The 20,602-nt window shown below is 43.6% G+C and overlaps 1 protein-coding gene across 1 annotated transcript in view; it reads left to right on the forward strand.

Moving 5' to 3' along the window:
* Positions 1-20,602, forward strand: part of MOB3B (MOB kinase activator 3B) — a 200,168-nt gene that overhangs the window by 55,559 nt on the left and 124,007 nt on the right. The window contains exon 2 of the mRNA XM_046022892.1: positions 17,852-18,474. Within this exon, the coding sequence (XP_045878848.1) occupies positions 18,057-18,474 (418 nt within the window). The 5' untranslated portion in view covers positions 17,852-18,056. The remainder of the gene's footprint in view (positions 1-17,851; positions 18,475-20,602) is intronic.

A 20,602-nucleotide genomic window follows, 5' to 3' on the forward strand; every position in this document is an offset into this window, starting at 1 on the left:
TCAGGGCAGCAACTCCACCTCCGTTTGTGATGCCAGCGTGGAAAGCTCTGCTTACTGGAAATCCTGAAGGTCAAAGCCCTGCCTCCTTCCTGTCTGGGCCCTGCTGTGAGCCTAGTGCTGACCAAGTGAGCAAGCAAGTGAGGCTTACTGAAGGTGGAGTGACTCTGCGTCCCAGTATGACCCCGCCTTCCCTTTCTGCCCTCCCCCTGATGCCTGTGCAGGTTATGCTCACATTTCACAAGATTACTCCACTAGAGAAAAACGTGTATTTTATGCAGGACAGCAAGCCCAGCGGTGTGGACTGCATTCCCTGCAGAAAAGAGAATCCAAGTGCAGTGGCCTTTTGAAGCTGAAATAAATCAGGGCTCCTTGGCGCCACTGGCTTGGTCTGTTGGGTTTTGTCTTTTTCTAGAAGCCATGCTGGGTTAGAGCAAATTAGGGGAGACCAAAGGAGGATCAGCTCCCTCTACAATCACTCACAATCTCTGGAGCGGGGGAGCAACCATCTTGTGATTTGAAATATAAATATTTGCAAATGGTTGTATCTTGATGAGTTATATAAAGATCTGTGTTTGAGATGTGCTAAAGTGACTGTTAGATTTTTTTCATCTTTTTTTAATATGACAGCCTTGTCTTTGTGGAACTCTGTTATTTTTCAGTCTTCAACTATATTAAGCCTTTGAATTTTTTCTTAATTGACCAAAGTTGGTGGAAGAAATGTTTGTGGTTATGCTTATTAGAGTTTTTATAGATTCTTACACCACCTTCTTCCAAAAGGAATTTGAGTCATCTGGCACTTAGATAAAATCAAACCCTATCTAAACACAGGGAGCTGCCTTTTCTTTTAAAGAATAAAATGTAGTGTACGGGAAATAGAATAGGAGATAGTGTCAAGCACCTGTTTTGATTTCTTGCTGGGCGAGTGCTGTTCCTACGAATGGTCACTGTGTTTCTGTTTTTCCGTCCTCTTTCTTAGAGCAAAGAGGAAATCGCTAATGGAGCCTTTCTCAACAAGATGTATTGATGAATGCGGAGTCTTAAATGAAAAAGAAGTCAGGGGATGTGGCTTCCTGGACTCTGTGCTTGGACCAGAAATAAAGAGAGTCCTCACCGCAGGGGTTTGGCTTAGCCCAGTGCCTGTGGCTGTGGTTGTTTTCCACTGTTGGACTCGAGAGTACACGTCTCCAGGCAAAAGTCCTCCACGCCTTTGGAAGCTTTATAGGCTCTCCCCCGCCCCGGCCCCCCAACCTCCCAGTAGCTTTTATTGTTTTTAAGAAGAGTGGGTCACCCTCACTTGTCATTAAAGAATACCGTGGGGAAAATAAATAAAACTACTCAAAGAATAAAACAGGAAAAACAAAAGCCACTCCCCTAAATGAAAGAAAAAAAATGACCCCCATCCCACTTTTGTGCGGTAACTGTTTCCATGCAAGGTTGATTTAAAAGCTAGGAGAAAATTTTTCTTTTTGATTTTTGGTTGTCTTCTATTTTTAACGTTTTTGGCACGTCTGCACACTGTGGTTACATAAGAAAACCAGAATTAAGATATTTGATATTTAAAAAGCACCAATTGACTCAGGATGAGTTTTTCTGGTACTGCTGTGAGAGAGTTCAGATTCCCATCATAAAATAAGAGGCATAAATGTCTAATCAACACAAGTTTTCTGGCAGCTTCTGTCCTCTTGCAAGTCTCCTCCGCCTGGTGCCTGGTCTGATGAGGGAAAGTTCCTGCTATTCTATCTATCCGGGCAAGGCCAAGGTGGGTCAGCCTTTTTCAGTAATCCTGGATGATTACTGAGTACCTCCAGGATGCCAGACTTCTTTTCACCCACTGTCTTACTCCATCACTTTCACAGTCCTGCCGGGTGTCATCTATGAGGAGTGTTTTTCTGAGAAAGGAGAAGCAGAAAGCTCACAGAGTTCCCTGTCCAGGAGGGACGGGACACACATCAGTGAGCGCGTTCAAGAAAGCATTGTTAATGATAGGAATTAAAAGCCAGAGCTTATTACAGACTTACCTTGTGCCTGGTGCTCTCTCAGATGCTGTATTTGGATAATGTCATTTAACTCTCTTAGGAAGACTATGTGATAGATCATTTTATCTCCCTTTTGTGGAAGAGGATGATGAAGTTCAGTGAGATTGCATAAGCTCAGGAGTCCACAGCTCTGGAAATGATAGGTGTGGGAGTCAAACCCAGATGCATTTACTTAACCTCCAGCCTGTATAAGACAGGAGCCAGCAGAGATGGGAGGCAGGGGCTGGTTAGCCAAACCAGGTATTCCATCACTGGTGTAGCTGGTGGGCCAGTCAGGGGAAGGGCCACACTCTCGATCCCCAGTGTGATTCAGGTCAGCCCTCCTTCTTCGTAAGGACTTTTTGTTTGTCATCCTTACTGCTGGGCATTCAGTGTTTACATTTTTGTACTGCCCATTCTCCTCGGTAAATGAGTATTGGCCCAGGGACTCCTGGATAGGCTTGGCTTGGTGTGTTACCCCCTGCCTTCGGGGTTCTTAAATGTTGGCTTGCATCAGAGTCAGTACATCTGAAGGTGATGGTGGGACCTTGGGGTCTGCATTTTAAAGACTTTATTTATTTATTTGACAGACAGAGATCACAAGTAGGTAGAGAGGCAGACAGAGAGAGGCGGTGAAGCAAGCTCCCCAGTGAGCAGAGAGCCCTTTGTGGGAGCTCAATCCTAGGACCCTGAGATCATGACCTGAGCTGAAGGCAGAGGCTTAACCCATTGAGCCATGCAGGCACCCCAGGGGATTTGCATTTTAAGTAAACACCCAGGTGATTTTGGTCCTCTATGGTTTCTTAGGGTCCCTAGGAGGTCCTGGGGGAACTTGATAGTCAGTGGACAGATGGTGCTGGATGAGTAGGTGTTGAATTTTTTTCTTCAGCAGCTACTCAACTTCTCCCAGAATTCCCAGAGCTCAAGGGGGGCAGGGTGGCGGGGAGGGGGGGATGAAAGAGAAAAAGAACAAATGGCAAGCAGTTCTGGGGGGAGAGTGTCGAGCTCAAGCGGAGTAAGTGAAACACATAAATATTTGTTGAGAAGCAAGGATTCCAGTGAACTTCGTGAGAATGAGTAGAAACCAAGCCAGATTGGGGAAGGGTCAGGAGGGAAGGTGAGGAGGTAGGTTGAACCTTCTGGTTTGATGTCTGGTTTGATGGAAGCACAGGGACTGCCAGATGGGAGGGTGGGTCCTGAATAAAGGGGAGTCAGACGGAGCGGGGAGCATGAGACTAATGAATGATTCAGACTCTTTTGGTACAAAAGAAGAGTTTAAAAATTCAGAACGTTGTAGCAAGGGGGAGATGGGGTCACTTTGTAATAGTATGGTCAGGAGGGGCTGCCTAGAGGTGGTGACCAGTGGCCAGGCCTTGAAGGCTGGAGGAGGATGGCACATGGGCCAGCCAAGGGAAGACCAGGGCAGAGTTAGTCACTGACAGTGCAGTGGGCATTAGGGGTCTGGTGTGTTGTCTAATTGATAGAGCCAAGCCTCAAGGTCCTCAGAGAGGTGTCTGTGGCTATTGGGAGAGGGTAGACTAAGAGTGAGGGTCCTTGCCCCTGTTTTAACCACAGAAGAGAGAATTTTTACCTATTTTTCTATAATTAGGTGCCGTGTAAGGCTTTCTTTGGGAGAAATGGACTGGATTGCTTAAAACAAAAGCCTTAAAAACAACCAGGGGATTAAAAAATAATAATTTTATATATTAATATATATGCATATATATGCTTTGTGTTGAAGTATCAGAAGAGATACTTAAGTTGGGGGCCCTTTGAAGGGCACTTAGGTATCAGGTTTGCTTATCCATTGAAAAGACTCACGGCTTTGTGCAAAGAACATTGGCACTGGATTGAGACTTTGCTTTCAGCTTCAGCCTCTCCTGACTGTGGGCTCCCCTCATTTTCCTGGGCGTTAGGCATGTCTTTTTCCGGTTTTGTATTTAATACATTAAGAGGTTGAATTGAATTAAGTGATTTTCGAGGGTTCTTCCTGCTGTAAAATCCTATGAGGAACGATCTTGCTCACAGGCCTCCCAACACACACACAGGGTGGGCAGCGGGATCATGCTTGAGGAACAAGAATTTCTTGGTACTGCGCAGGATGATTCAGGGACACAGGGCCCGGGCCACGATGCCTGTGGCCACGTCCCAGTGTGAAGGGATACGAGGAGTACAGGATGGATGCAGCAGAAGCAGAAGCTTGGGTAGGGCACCAAAGTCACACACAGAGCAGAATTTGTACTTAAGAAGGTGATAGGATACATTTCTTCTTATATTAGAAAAAAAATTCCCCAAGCTGATATTGACCTTTTCTGCATTATTTTCCCTTTGAGGTATATATTTTAAATGTATTTTTTTAAATTTTTTTAAAAGATTTTATTTATTTATTTGACACAGAGAGAGATCACAAGTAGGCAGAGAGAGGGGGCAGAAGCAGGTTCCCTGATGAGCAGAGAGCCCGATGCGGGGCTCGATCCCAGGACCCTGACATCATGACCTGAGCTGAAGGCAGAGTCTTAACCCACTGAGCCACCCAGGTGCCCCTAAACTTATTTTTTAAATAAGTTTAAAAAGCACATAGGTGGAGACTTTTGTAGCACCATGCAAAGATCTTTACAAAGATCTGTGAGTTTTATTAACATTCTCTTAAGGCTAGACGTACTTCCCAAGGAGCTTGTGTTTTAATGAATGCTGGAAAATGAAAACGCATGAGTGATTCAGTTGGCCTGGGGAGCCCCATGTCCAGTGGCTGCTGTTGACCTTTGTATGAAGTTTATCTCTGTTTTCTGAAAAGGTCTCTTTTGTTGATCATGTCTCATCATGATTCCAGGAGAATGGCCCTCAGCTAGAGAAGGAACTGTTCTACTATTTGATTTAGTATTTGATTAGCAATAATTTAGATACATAGTTTAACCTGAAAACTAATGACTTGCTGTTTGTGCTGGATCCTGCCTTACGGACTAGCACTGCAGTCAAGTCTAGGGCTTGATTCGGCCCTCACAACCTGACAGAGGGGCCACACACATGAGCTCAGAAATATAGCATATTGAGGTCAGAGAGTGTGTGTGTGTGTGTGTGTGTGTGTGTGTGTGTGTGTGTGTGTGTGTGTAATATGCACAAGATACAGATGTCTTAACACATGGATGACTGGCCTCCCTTCCTTCTTTCTCTGCCTCTTTCCCCTTAATTTATACCAGAGGTTAAAGTTAGCCCAGAGAGAAGCCTGAGAAAATGTATTTGGCAAAAAAGAGGCTTTATCTGGGTAGAAGTTTGTACATTCCCTATGGAGAACACTGGTGATCTGTTCCTGAACAGTAGCCACATAACGGCACGGGACTGTGAAGCCCATGCTCACTGACTGTTGGGGAAGGTTCGGAAACACTTCACAGGTGGGGTGAGGGGAAGTCTGTGACTCTGTTCTGAACCTTCTCACTCTCCATGCCTATAGCAGGGCAGTCACTGGGACAGATGCTCCCTGTGACGGGGTCCTCTCTTGTCTGAGAAAACTCTCGAGAAAACTATGCATGCCTTAATATGCAGGCACAGACTTTCTGCAGATAAATTTTAAGTGATGTCCTATGTGGAGCACTCTTGAATTGATGTAACAGTGAGTCTCTACTGAAAAACAGCTACCTTTGCAAACCAGGCTGCACAGTGTAATGTTGGGGTCTCCACAAGGGCCTCCAATGAACAGATAATACCACTCTTCCCTACATGGTGGTGGAAGAATTTGATTGAAACAACAACAAAAACAGTCATCAGCTTTATTGCTTTTGGAAGCCAGCTCTGGAAGACGAAGCTCTAGGTCTATTAACCAAACGATGCTGCTAACTCTAACCCCCCGACCCACCCACTTTTTCCCATGTTGTGCTAGAGAGAGCAGGCTTCCTCCATTCAGAAAAGTGGGGAAGCAGCACATAGCACACTCCTTGAAGCCAGGCAGTTCCCAAGAGGTAAGGCTGAGCCAGCTGAGCACACCCCATTGAATTTTCTCAAATTTACCAGTTAAGCTAATTACTCCCTTCACTTCCCCTAGGCACCCCTTACTAAAAAGAGAGAGCCCAGTTGTATACTTAGAAAAAATTCTTTCTCATAGAATCCAGAAATGGGGGGTGGTGGGGAGCACCTGGGTGGTGCAGTTAGTTAAGCGTTTTCGACTCAGGTGGTGACCATAGGGTCATGAGATCAAGCCCTGCCTCAGGTTCCAAGCTCAGTGTGGAGTTTGCTTAAGACTCTCTATACCTCTGCCTCTCCCCCCATCTCTCTCTTTCTCTCTCAAATAAATAAATCTTAAAAAAACAAAAAAAAGAAACAAAAAAAAAACCCGAAGTGGGGAAACAGAACTCTCCTCCAAAACGTTCCAAGATTTTATACATTTCAGGGTTAGGTACTCAGGTCTTACAAGAAGTTAAAGAAGAGACCAGGTTATGGTTGGAGTTCTATTGCTCATAAAGCCACCTGAAACCTAATAATATGAGAAATCTGGATTCATAAGTATAATACTTACATTTGCCCAGCTTTTACTACATTATCTCACTTAACCCCAAACACACTATGATATTGGTATTAGTGCTCTCAATTATCCAAAGAAGAAATTAAAGCACAAAGGAGTGTTTAACTGAGAAGGATAACTAGTTAAGAAGCAGAGTTTGGATTCAGGACCCTCTTTCTGACTCTAGAGGTAGGGTCTGGCACAGTCCTCCAGGTGGCCATAACCTTCACAGTTACTTGTTTGATTCCATTTTATTTCAAACCTCTTTTTCAGTTGCTGTGGACTGTTCAGAAGTGTAGAGGATGGCATCATTAATTATTTGCATCGGTTTTATCTCTGTCTTATCCTGTTCATCCATCTGTTTTCACCTAGGCAGACTGAAAAGCTCCCAGGTAGATGGTTGTCTTTTCTCTCTTGAGAGTTCCTGGGGGTGCAGTTTGAATCTCCCAGCAGGATCACTCTAGCAGAGGTCACAGCTGAGTTATAACCTAGTGTGTTATATATTCAATGTAAAGCGTTCTGAAGTTTTAAGTGAGAAACTTCTTTAGTCCATTCTAAAAAGTGTTTGAGAGATTAGTGGGAGGGCATGGGCCATACAATTTGCCCTGATATATTCACGTTCATGAAGTAATATTGCACTAGATTTTATTATATGCGAAAATACTGGAACTCTCTTACAGTATTAAGCTAAGTGCATTATAAATGTTTGGGAATGTTGACCCATGATCAGATCACTTAGATTACTGTTTCTTTTTGCCTGAGAATTAGAAAGACTTCTAATTAGGACTCCAAATTAAGCAGGAAGGAAGCATTTGATTTCTTTGTTTCCTCTTATGCAGGGTTCCCATTGTCCCCCCTCCCTATTTCTTACTCCTAAATACATACTTGCATTGAATGGAGTCATTTTCTGTTACTCATGTAATTTCTTCATGTTCTGTCCAAAGTTACAGTTTCCTTTGTCACCAGTCCCGGTGTCAATCACTGCATAATGGTTTTCCATGGGTGGAGTGCTTTCGTAGGCATTATCTCTTCAGTGTTCGCAGTAATCTTGAGAGAGAAGCACCATTATCTTTAAAGACAAAACTGAGGCTCGTCAAGGGTGTCTTGTGCAAAGACAAAACCAGTTAGAACCATTTCCAGCTGCTGGATCCAGACCTTCTCTTAAACCACAAAAGTTCAAGAAATACATGTCTTTGGGAGTGGTCCATGACCAGGCACAGTAGGGCTAAGTCTTTGTTTTCTCCCATCCCTTCCCCCAACCTCCTTAGATAGGCCTTAGAAGTTCCTCTGTTTTTGTTTTGTTTCTTTGTTTTTTATTGTGAACTACCCAACGATCTAAAGAGGGAGTCTTAATTAAGGTCGGAGTTTTGGAGTCAGCTTGGCTACTTAACCAGTTCTACAACCTGGGACAAAGTTTTAATCTTGCTATGTCTCAAGTTTCTGTAAGTGCAAAATGTGGGGGAGAATAATAATGCCTAACCCATGGGGTTGTTATAAAAATTAAAATAGATGCAAAGTAAGTAAATGTTTATTATTGCTACTGTTACATAATCAGGTTGAATAGAATTTTTTTTTTTTTTTAATTTGACAGAGAGAGAAGTCACAAGTAGGCAGAGAGGCAGGCAGAGAGAGAGGGAGAAACAGACTCCCCACTGAGCAGAGAGCCCGATGCGGGGCTTGATCCCAGGACCCTGAGATCATGACCCGAGCCGAAGGCAGAGGCTTAAACCACTGAGCCACCCAGGTGCCCCAGGTTGAATAGAATTTTAAGCATTCTTAGATTTCAGTGTCTGTTTGGCCTCTCAAGAATCTGACTCTGTTAAAAAACTTGCATCATAATATGACTCAAAGAGTGATAATGATGATAGCAAACCAGATTACTCAGTGCCTATTATGTTCCAAACATTTCACATATACCCTCTTGAAATATCACAGCAACCCTCTCTAGATGCTGTGCTCTGAGCTCCTGGGTTATATTGTTCTAAATCTTGCCTGTGATTGGTGTCAATTTTACCCATCTCTTCAAGCTTAAAATAGTATTCTTTTGAAAATTAGAACTTATTTTCCAATTTCCAGTCTTCTAGCCCATTTTGTTCTCTCTACCCCCCTTCACAGATCTCTTGCAGTGGTTCCAGATGTCACACACAAGTTCCCATAGTGCCAGGGATAAAAATTTTCCAGATCCTGAGACTCAGATTCACTTAGAATGGCTAAGAGTAAATAAGTCTGTTGACAGTTACAGGAACTGACTTCCTTGAATGTGAACATTTTTCCTTTAAAGCAGGACTTTACCAAGAAAGAATTGTCATACTCTGTCTCAGAGAGAAAGAAGGAAATGGTAATTCACAATGACCTTTATCCCCATATCCGATAGAGGTTCTGAGTGATATCACACCAACTGGTGTACACCTGTACTTTAAAAAGTAAAAATACATTTTTTAACTTGCCTTAATTTTTTTTCTTTCTTGGGGTTAAACAACAGAAATTTACTTTTCATAGCTCTGGAGGCTGGAAAAACCAGCATGGTTAGGTTCTGGTAAGAGCCCTCTTCTTGGCTTGTAGAAGAAGGCTGCCTTTTCCCTTGTCCTCAGGTAGCAGAGGAATAAGCTCTGATGTTTCTTCCTCTTCATATAAAGGTGCTGATTCCAAGATCGGGCCCCACTCCCATGATCTCATCTGAACCCAATTACCTCCCAAAGGTTCCACCTCTTAATACCATCACTGGGGGTTAGAGCTTTGCATATGAATTTTTGGGGCACACATTTGTTCCACAGCAGAAGCATAATACAAATTAGCAATATTTAAATCAACATAGGGTTGTTATTGGAAATCTTAGCCATTAAAAGAATCATAAGGGAATATTATGAAACTTCATATCAATAAATTCACCAAACAGATGAAATGGAAAACTTACTTAAAAGGCCTAACTTTCTGAAACTGACACGAAATGAATAAAAAAATCTGAGTAAAAATCTGAAAATCTAGGTTAGTATTATACTAATGTTAAAAATTAAATTGTTAATTTTTAAAAATTAAAAAAAATCTACCTCAGTTTTTAAATTTCAACTATTCTGTTAGCTTTGTCATTCCCTTCTTATCCTCCATGCCCTTGTTTGTACATGCCTTACATATTGGGTTCTCAAATCCTATGTCTATTTTTTTAACCATAAAAATATTTTCTAGCTAGTCCAAAGATTTGGAAATAATAGAGCAAGTGGTTACTGACTTGAAGAAGTTCATTTTCCCCTTTAAAAAATTAATGGTGGCAAGATGGGATCCACCCTGCCCAAGTTTGGATCAAAGATTTGCCATCTTCCTTATTACAGAGAATCCAAGCCCATCTCTAAAGAATCTCTACCGGCCTCCAGAAAGCCTATATCTCAGAGAATATTATTCTCTTTAAGAAAACATTTTTTTTTTTAAAGGCTGCCTTTTCTTCAGCAGAATGTGAGTATGTGGTGAATTAAGCCACACCAAATAAATCGCACCTTCTCCTATCCTGCTCTTCTCGCTGGTTCTCACCATCACGCATCCTCTTCTGAATGGTGAGGATCCTGCGTCTGTGAAATGGTGGCTCAGTACAGGTGCCTGCTGTGAGCACATGTGCCTCGATCCATCACTGCTGTTGCTGTCTCTTCAGTATAACAAGGTGACGTGATGTTTCCATCTTTGGAATGTTTACTCCCATTTTCAATGCTAGCATGTCTGCACTGGTGACTGAATAAATGAGTGAGGGAACGAGTGAGAGTGTTAACGTGTATGGATATTGAAGAGCCAGAAAATGATGGGGCGTGAGAGAGAGAGAGAGGCCTCTGTAGGGTTTCACCTGCTTATGGTGACTGACTTCACCTGGTTCGGAAATAACACGGGCATTCGGAAGCTTAGAAATCGTGCATGACTTTGAAGATTAAATTGAGGCAGCCATGTTTCTCCCAGCTAACCTAAAATGCAGTGATATGGCAGCCCAAAGTTGGGGAGGTAGATTAGTTGGGGGGTAAAAAAGCTGCCTCTCAGACAGAAATCTCTCTAAGTTGGGGTTGTTTTGTGAGCAAAGATAGCATTTAGTGAGTTGGCAGGAGTAAAACAGTACAAAAAGGTTGATGAAATCACATTTTTAGGCATGTCCTTTAGTGGAGCCTGGAAAGGTCACATGATATTTATCTTATGCGTGTGCGCACTCACGCACGCGTGCACACACACACACAGAGTCCTCTAAGATAAAAACCTAGTCTGCTTTTATTTGGCTTCTGGGGTATCAGTGAAGAGTTCCATATACTATTCTAGCCATAAAGAGAAAAATGGTGGGAAGAGGAGATATGAGACTAGTCATTCTTCAGTTCTGAAGAGCTGGAATTTTAGGTAACACATGGGAAAGGAGCAGCCCATTTGAGAAAGAAGTGGGACAGATACCTTCGTCTTTGAAGACGGGAGCCTTCAGAGCGGCACAGCAGCTGGTAGGACTGGACCTCAGTGAGTTGGCAGTGAGTTTGCAGATGCAGGTGGGCGTCCCCGGATAACTGAAGTATAGGAGGCTCAGTTTGTTTTCACTTTTTGGGTTCACTTGGGTGCAAAGGATCCTTCATTTACTGTCCTCTGTTCATCAGCAAACATTCAGTGACGTTGGCTCTGTGCCAGGCACCATCCTAGCTCCTGGGACCCCAGCACTGAAAATGACATGGAACACCCCACATGTGGGGCACTTCTGGGGCATTTCCCTTAGCTTCCTGGGGTGAATTGTGCTGTTGGTTGATCCTGCCAGAAGGAGTTCTCCATCCCACAGATGAGATATTGAACTTCTTTCCCCCAACTTGTATTAGCTTTGGTTTTTCTCCTTCTGTCCTGCCCACTACCAACATCTCTTTAGAGGTGGTCACAGCTAGAGAAGATGGATCTCTCAAGGGTGAATGGGAAAATTGCTTCATTTCTTCCTCATCCTGGCAATTTGAATTTGAATTTGAATTTTCAACTAATAAGGCAGAAGACATCAATAGGAAAAGAAAAATAAGAACTTTCCCTGCCAGGGTTGCCTAGTTACCTTGTCAACATTCCCTTACAGCCCAGCCAAATTCTCTCTGCATATTTTTATAACGCACATGTTTTATTGCTATAATTGATCTATTAAGCAGAAAATATGGAGAACACATGGAGATCCTGTCAATTTTATGCTGTTTATTTGGGTTTCCATTTTTCTCTTTCCACAAGACTTCACTCTTCATTGTCCTTTTCATTCCCAACGGGAGTAATCCTGTGAAGAAATCACATCATGTTGGTGCATTTAACTTTGTAGCTTATAAAGCAAAAGTCAGTACACCAACCTCAAACCAGACAGCAGGTTGTGGACTTTTCAAAGGCAGACACCAAGTTTTCATTAGCTCTGTGTCTGTGGTGCCTAGCCTTGAGTCTGGCACATCAAAGGTCTTTAGTAGGTATCCATTGATTGAATGAGCAGTTGGCTTCAGAATTTTATTGAGAACCAGCATCATACTGGATGCTATTCGTAACATAAAAACAAAACTTATGACTTGTTTCTTCATTTCGGAGACTGGACAAGGACAGAGAATAACAACTATGTTGTTGCTAACGTTATATTAACATCAGCCAAAGAAGCTTTTCTGCACGAGGCTGTGGCACTATTAGCAGCATCCACGTTCTGTCTGGCGTTTATGGAGAGCTATTCACTGGCTGCCTCCAGGGTTCTGGGCACGGTGCTCTCCAGATCAGTCCAGTTCAATAGACCTGGTCATGCGCACCATCTGTCAAGGCATTTGTATTCAAAACAGTGAGTTCCCCCTCATTCTTCTTAAACACACACAACTGAAGACGATGTTTATGAAGCAAGCCGTTGACAAAACAACAAATGGAAATTTATGTTGTCATCCCTTTGCCCAGCCAGTCAGGCAGCCCTCCAACTCTGTGTTCCTCAAAGTGTATACTTCTGCGATTTTGTTAAAAGTGCAGACTTAGATCTGCTAGGTCTGGGGTGAGGCCTGAGTGCATGCATTTCTAACAAGCTCTCTTAGTGACCTAAAGTGTCCTCCAAGGACAGTAGATTTGACATCACCTGGGAGCTTTTTAGAAATGCAGATGCTTAGACCTCACCCCAGACCTACTGGATCTGAACCTGCATTTTAACAAGATCCCAGCTTCACATTGGAGAAGCACTGATCTAACCCTTTAATAAGCCCACTGTATAAATTACGGGCAGGGGTCCTGATGGGGCTCTGAGTTGGTCAGTAAGGCCAGGTGGGTTTCCTGTTCCCTTGTTCATTTCAGAACTCCTCTGGGTATCTGCCCTAATACAGCATTTGACAGTCAAATAATGACATAGGTGCCTTTTGGTTCAGCTATTCAGGGATGTGATGAAATTGTTATCATCCGTTCTGGATTGCCGATGTCTCTAAACATGGGAGCCCAACCACCAATCTATTCCGTCTCCAGAGAACTTTATTCTAGGTGAAAAGGTTTGAGCAGAAGACACATCCTTGTGTTTGAGCATGTCAGAATGGTTAATACGAGCACTAGAGGAGACCCAGAGTTTGTTTCCTTATCTGTAAAATAGAGATAAAAAAATACCACCTGTTCTAGCTTCCTTTCTAGTCTTGTTGTGAGGAGCTTTGAAAACAAAAATGTTCATGAGATTTTAAAGTAGTGTTAGTAAGAAAAAAAAATCACATTTATTTCAGTGCCAAAGAGTTCTGGGTTCAAAATTTAGCTTTACCATCTACCAGTTTTGTGATTTCTGCCAAATTAAATAATTTCAGCCTCAGTTTCTTTCTATGCTAAGTGGTCATAGAAACATCCACCATAGGGGTGCCTGGGTGGCTCAGTGGGTTAGACCCTCTACCTTCAGCTCAGGTCATGATCCCAGGGTCCTGGGATCGAGCCCCAAATCAGGCTCTCTGTCTGCTTGGCAGGGAGCCTGCTTCCCTTCCTCTCTCTCTGCCTCTCTGCCTACTTGTGATCTCTGCCTGTCAAATAAATAAATAAAATCTTTAAAAGAAAGAAACATCCACCATACAAGACTGCAGTGGGGATTAAAATGGTAATAATATATGTAAACGATCTGGTGCATAGTAGAGTTTAATAAATGGTACACAGTAGTGGCACATTAAGGGACATGATTGAGAAATAAAACCTGCAAAGATGATTTTTCCCCCTCCAGTAAAGCCTTTTACATTGAGGCAAAAAAGAGGTGTGACTTTCAAGCTGGTTAAAGTCTTGAATAAATGCCCAGCCAGTTCAAAAGACTGATAGCTTCAAGTTGATTATCTAAGTGTCTCTGGAAGAAAAATTTCTAACTTCATATGCGGTTTTACTATTTACTGAAGTGTTTGTGAGTACCAGCCACTGCCGGGCTCTGTGACAAGGAGTGGAGTTGCTGTGATTATTCTGTGTCATTTATGCCCTGTCCTCAGAGGTTCTAGCGGGTCTTTCTGGGGTGTGCATAGGAGCCTGCCGGTGTATGGAGGAAGGTTTCAGCTTGGTGTCCATGCATGCAGATCCTCCAGGCACCAGGGAAACAGCCCAGCAAGTGATAGCAGGGTCATGTAAGGCAATGAAAGAAGATTGTTCTGAGGACCATGGTAACTGATGGCCCCCTCATTGTCAGAGTAACAGAACAGTAAGTCTTAACTTGCTGGAGATGAGAAGGGGCGGCTGGTGGGTGGTTGCTGCTTTTCTGTCAGCAGTTAAGCCTTTGTGACACAGAGGGAGTATTGTTTTTTTGGTGTTTTTTTTTTAATAGATTTTATTTATTTATTTGAGAGAGAGAGAGGGCGGGGGAGCTGCAGCAGAGGGAGAAGTAGGCTCCCTGCTGAGCAAGGAGCCCAGAGTGGAATTTGATCCCAGGACCCCTGAGATCACAACCTAAGCCGAAGGCAGATGCTTAACAGACTGAGCCACCCAGGCGTCCTAAAGTTGGGTTTTTAAAAAAGATTTAATTAATTTATTTGAGAGCATGAGAGAGAAAGAGTGTGTGTGTGTGTGTGTGTGTGTGTGTGTGTGTGTGTGTGTATGCCCGCGTGCACGTGCAGGGGGAGGAACAGAGGAGGAGGGAGAGACTGAATCCTGAGCAGCCTCTGTGCTGAGCATAGCGCCAAGTCAGGCTCCATCTCGTGACCCCTGACTCCATGACCTGAGGCTTCACTGACTGGGCTACCCAGGCACCCAACTGTTGGGTATTTTAAAAGAAAAAAAAAAAAAAAACCCTCACCATCCCTTCTCTATCTTCCCAACCTGTAGCTCATATTTGTTGGAAAAGCACTTTTAGGGCCCTCAGTTTTCTCAAACATCTTTCCAGGCCGACGAAGCCTTTGGGAAGGTATTTCTTTCAGGGAAAGTAGTTTGAAGCACCCCAGCGATGTGATTTCACAGACGATCTCAGGCAGAGAGTGCCACAGAACCTGCTTTTCCACGTGATCTCTTTGTGGGGGGTTTTGTGCTCAATGCCATAGGAGGAGGAGGAGGAAAACCCCACCTGGTCACTGTGGCATTTCAGTGGTAAGAAAGCTAATAGGAAGAGAGAGAGATAAGAGGGAGGCAGTGAGCAGACAGGGACTGCAGAGGGTGGCCCGAGGAGGCAGGCACCTGAATGATCAGCGGTTCTGAGCACAGAGCAGCCTGTGAGAGGGAGTACACATGTCTCAGGTGTTTTTGATTTTATGCTTTTACCTGAATAACGTAAGGTTGAATGCATCACCAAGCCATGTTTGAGTGTGGAATAGCAGAACCCCATCCGAGTAGGGGCAAATGCACCACAGTGGGATCCATGCTCCAAGTTCGTTGGAGCAGATTCCGTCATGGGTTCTTCTGAATCTGGCCACAGCTGGCGGTCCATTTTGCTAGGACTTGCTCGATGGGTGGTTCAGTTATCTGTTCTCTGTTTCCAAGCCACAGGACACCATCTTTACATCCATCCAGTCAATACTTGTGGTCTTTAGGGAATTTGTGGATGGAAGGTCTGGGTAAAAGGGCTTCAGGAACCAGCAAGAAGGAAAGGTTGAAGGACATCACTTTTTAGAATATAAGGCTATGTGCAAAGAATGTTTACTAGGAGTAAAGAAACTTAATTTTGATCCTTACTATGCCCATGATAGCTATGGAACATTGTTAGGCAAATAACTTTATCTCTTAGAGATCCAGGGATAGTGATAACTACTACAAATCTACTATAAACCACATTAGGATTTTGTAAGGGTCAAATGAGGTAATAAAGAGAACACAGAAGACCAAAGCTACACTTTCCAAAATGGTGGCCATTAGCTGCATGTGGCTATTTGAATTTCAATTCATTCAGGTTCAATAACATGAGAAATTCATTTCCTCAGCCACACTAGCCACATTTCATGTGCTCACTAGCCACATATGGCTGGTGGGTACCATATTGGACCGCAAAGATATAGAACATTTGTATTATCACAGAAAGTTTTGTTGTACACCCATGCCTCAGAACTCTAGGTTATGACAGCAAAGATGAAAAGGATGAAATATTATAGGGGTAATAAATGCTGTCAGAGTTAAGGATTCTTAGAAAGAAAGAAAAACCCTCTGAAGTCAGCTGAAGTAAAACAAGAGATTAACTTTTTTTAAGATTTTATTTGAGAGAGAGGACTAGAGAGAGCACTAGAGAGAGTGAGCATGCACAAGAATTCCATGGTTTGGGGCAGAAGGAGGGGAAGAAGGAGGCTCCTCGCTGAGCAGGGAGCCCGATGTGGGGCCCAAGCCCAGGACCCTGGGATCGTGACCTCAGCCAAGGGCAGATGGCTTAACCAACTGAACCACCCAGGTGACTGAGCCACCCAAGAATTTGTCTGACTAATTCAGGGAAAACCTATGGATCTCAAGGGCTGGAATCACAGCTAGACTTCAAAAGTAACTGGAACTAATTCCTAGAAGATTATGAGGAACTCACAAAGCCACTCTCCTCACTGTTTCTCTTTGTCTCTTATCTTTTTCTCCCTATAGCCACTTGTGCTCTTGTATCTGTTCTTCTGTATGTCAGTGACATTTTCCTTCTCCTCTCTCCCCTTCCTTCTCTCCCCGCACCCTTATTCTCCTTCCTTCCTGGTTCTTCTCTCCTTCTTCCTCTGTCTGCAGAGCAACTTTCTTAACTGCACTGCATGTGGTCCAGATAGGGTTCAGCCAGGCCCAGTTTTCATTGTTTCTCAGGGAAAATGCCTGAAAAAGTCTGGGCCCTGATCCCAAATTCCAGAGATAGATACTCTTTTTTTTTTTTAAAATTAACATATAGTGTATTATTTGTTTCAAGGGTACAGATCTGTGATTCATCAGTCTTACACAGTTACCAGCACTCACCACAGCACATACCCTCCCCAATGTCCATCACCCAGCCCCTCCATCCCTCCCACTCTTCTCCCCTCCAGAACCCTCAGTTTGTTTCCCGAGATTAAGAGTCTCTTATAGTTTGTCTCCCTCTCTGGTTTCATCTTGTTTCATTTTTCCCTCACTTCCCTATGATCCTCTGTCTTGTTTCTCAAATTCCTTATAACAGTGAAATCATATAATTGTCTTTCTCTGATTGACTTATTTCTCTTAGCATAATACCCTCTAGTTCCATCCACATCATTGCAAATGGCAAGATTTGGGGGGTTTTGATGGCTGCATAGTATCCCATTGTGTGACACATATATCACATCTTCTTTATCCATTCATCTGTTGACGGACATCTAGGTTCTTTCATTGGTTTGGCTATTGTGGTCATTGCTGCTATAAACATTCAGGTGCACGTGGCCCTTCAGATCACTACATTTGTATCTTTAGGGTAAATATCCAGTAGTGTGATTGCTAGGTTGTAGTGCAGCTCTGTTTTCAACTTTTTGAGGAACCTCCATACTGTTTTCCAGAGTGGCTAAGCCAGCTTGCATTCCCACCAACAGTATAGGAGGATTTCGCTTTCCCAGGAGAAATATTCTTATTAGCTAGCTTGGTGTGATAGCCACCCCTGCTCCATTCAGTTATGTTTAAGAGCATGGGATGGTGATCCTGTGCTTACTCAATAAAGGCATAGTGGGGAGTTGGGCAGATGCTCTAAAAAGGTGCATATATGAGATGGGGCTGGGGCCTTGACTAACGTGTTCATGTTAATATCTTGGAGAATCCATTAGCTTTTGACCACAGAGGGCGAGAGATTTGATCAAGGCCATAAAGAAAAAGAGTTATTTGTGTGGTTCGAATCACTATTACACGTTAGGGGGTCTGGCATGTCCTCAGTATCTTTATATCTGGGTGGAAGAAGGTACTGGCAGAAGCAAGGTGGAAATCAGATCTCAGCATTTGTCATTTCTTACATGCAGATTGGATGCTAATAAGACCCTTTTCTCTACAGCCTTTAGGAAGAAACATGAGGTTCTCTTGGAGACTATTCAAGAGGAAGATGGAGGGGGCCGCCTAAAAGAGATTAAAAGCTGCAGACCGCAAGCCTGGGGCCAGAGGGCTGGCAGTGGAAAACCCTGCTGGGTTGTGACCTCTCCCTGAAAAATTCTAGGTGCCTTTTTGCTTCCTGCAAAAAAAAGGAAGAGAAGGAGAAGACCATGTCCATAGCCTTGAAGCAGGTGTTCAACAAGGACAAGACCTTCCGGCCCAAGAGGAAATTTGAACCTGGCACACAGAGATTTGAGCTCCACAAACGGGCTCAGGCGTCCCTCAACTCCGGCGTGGATCTGAAGGCAGCTGTGCAGCTGCCCAGTGGGGAGGACCAGAACGACTGGGTGGCGGTGCACGTGGTGGACTTCTTCAATCGGATCAACCTCATCTATGGCACCATCTGCGAGTTTTGCACTGAGCAGACCTGCCCTGTGATGTCAGGGGGCCCCAAATATGAGTATCGATGGCAGGATGACCTCAAGTACAAGAAGCCAACTGCCCTCCCAGCTCCTCAGTACATGAACCTTCTTATGGATTGGATTGAGGTCCAGATCAACAATGAGGACATATTTCCAACCTGTGTGGGTAAGTCTGTGATCAGCTTCTTGCGTATTTTGGTGCATCCCACCCAAGCTCAGAAAGTTTGCAGAGGCTTCGTCTAGGACTGTCTTTGAATGCTGGGTAACACCATGTCGATATTTCCTTAAATTCTACCATACCTGCAGTTTCTTTTTCCATATCCAAGAACCTCCTTGAAATTAAAAAAAAATATTAGTGGACTCCTTATATTTATTTTGTGGACCTCAGTGGTACACATACCACATGCTAGGGAACATTGTCTTGGTGAAATGTTAGATTTGATCTTGCTGGTTTTCTTAGGACTAGACTCTAAACCCACCTAGTTATCCTCATAGAATTTTTATATTTTGGCTCACTAACTAGTTAAAGTTACATTAACTCTGGTGCATTTATTGGTATTCATCTCTCAGGTGGGAGAATCCCAGTGTGAGAATCTGCGGGCTTGTTTGGGGATCAGGCAAACAGGGGTTGGCCTTCCAGGGAAATAGAGGTCCCGGCATTCTGTTCTGCCCACTCTTGATCATTTGTTATTAATTCCAGGCCGTACTGTTAACTGTAGACACTCGTGTAAGCTGCTGGACCCACATTAGGACACTTGAGATGCAAATGCTTTCATTTGCTTGGTGCTCTGAACCATAAAACTCTTCAAGGAGGAGGACCAAACCTTCTTTCCCTTTTATATTTCTTTTTTTTTTTTTTTAAGATTTTTATTTATTTATTTGACAGAGATCACAAGTAGGCAGAGAGGCAGGCAGAGAGAGAGGAGGAAGCAGGCTTCCTGCTGAGCAGAAAGCCCGATGTGGGGCTCGATCCCAGGACCCTGAGATCATGACCTGAGCCGAAGGCAGAGGCTTTAACCCACTGAGCCACCCAGGTGCCCCCCCCTTTTATATTTCTTTATGCTGCTGATAATTGGAATTGTCTATGCACTGACAGGCTAAATTTAAAATTCAGGTTTGTTTTTGTTTTTGTTTTTTAGGCCCAAGGTTTAGTAGGAATGAGCAATCTCCTACTTCTACTCTTGTGTTTCCAGGGTCTAACACGGTACCCTGGAACCTTTGTAGGCAATCAGGAAATATTTGTGGAATGACTGAGAAAATACTTGTGCTGTTGGACAGTAGTATTAAAAAGTTCTGAGATGGTTTGGGATATAAAAGAGGCATTTGGAACACATTGCTGAAATCCCCTCTAGATGGGATATATGTGTCCCCATGTGGCATATGGGAAGTTGAGGTGGGGGGTATGGAAGTAATTAAGCTAATACCAAGGGGAGAGAAGCATATGCATTGATTAGGGCAGTATGGACATCTTGAAATATTCAGCACACAAACCGATTTGCTCAGAATCACTATGCTGCCTTGACTTGTCCGGCTCCCTCATGTTCCTGCTCTGTGCCGTTCCTTGCTAAGGAAGGAGGTAGTGTGTGGAGTTGTGCAAACTCCCTTGGCTCACCAGCACAGAAGGAAGAAGGCAAGGTTCCAGAACTCCCCAACCATATAATAGGCACCTCAGGGGGATGGGAAGCTCTTAGGTTCCTTAGGAACCTAAGCCTCATTGACTGTCTGAGGCTTCTTTTGTTGCTAGGAGGAATTTCCCCAACTGCCAATGCTCTGTGCTGAACATGTGATAGCAATAAAGATAAATAAATGCGGGCAAGGATACATCCTCTTTGTCTTTCCCCTTCTGTTTCTGCTCCTTGATGCTTTGAACTCTGGGCACTTCTACTGTCTCTGGCAGCTGTGGTTACCACATAGAGTTGGTGACCAGAAATAACATCGCAGAGCCATGGTGTGTTACTTGAGAGTAAGGAAGCTTCTGGCAGTCTGCTTGGAAAGTAGGACATCATAGATGGCTTTAGACTTTACTAGGAGGAAATCAGCAGATGCCGCCGTATCCCCCCAAGTCATTGACGTTGCTGTCTTTTTCCAGACATTTCCTTAGCCATTCAGAGGGCTTGCAGAACCTACTCACCTGGTCAGAATCTTCTGTTTCAGCTCTGCCCAACCTTTGCTCCATAGTACGTAGTACTAAGAGATCTTAATAGCGGCACTGGTTTTTGTTTTGGTTTTTTTTTTTTGGTTTTTTTCGTGCATGGGAAATAAGTTGGAAAGTGCTGCGTGAAAACAGTTTCTTT

This window comes from Meles meles, chromosome 11, assembly GCF_922984935.1.
Source record: "Meles meles chromosome 11, mMelMel3.1 paternal haplotype, whole genome shotgun sequence".
NCBI lineage: Eukaryota > Metazoa > Chordata > Mammalia > Carnivora > Mustelidae > Meles > Meles meles.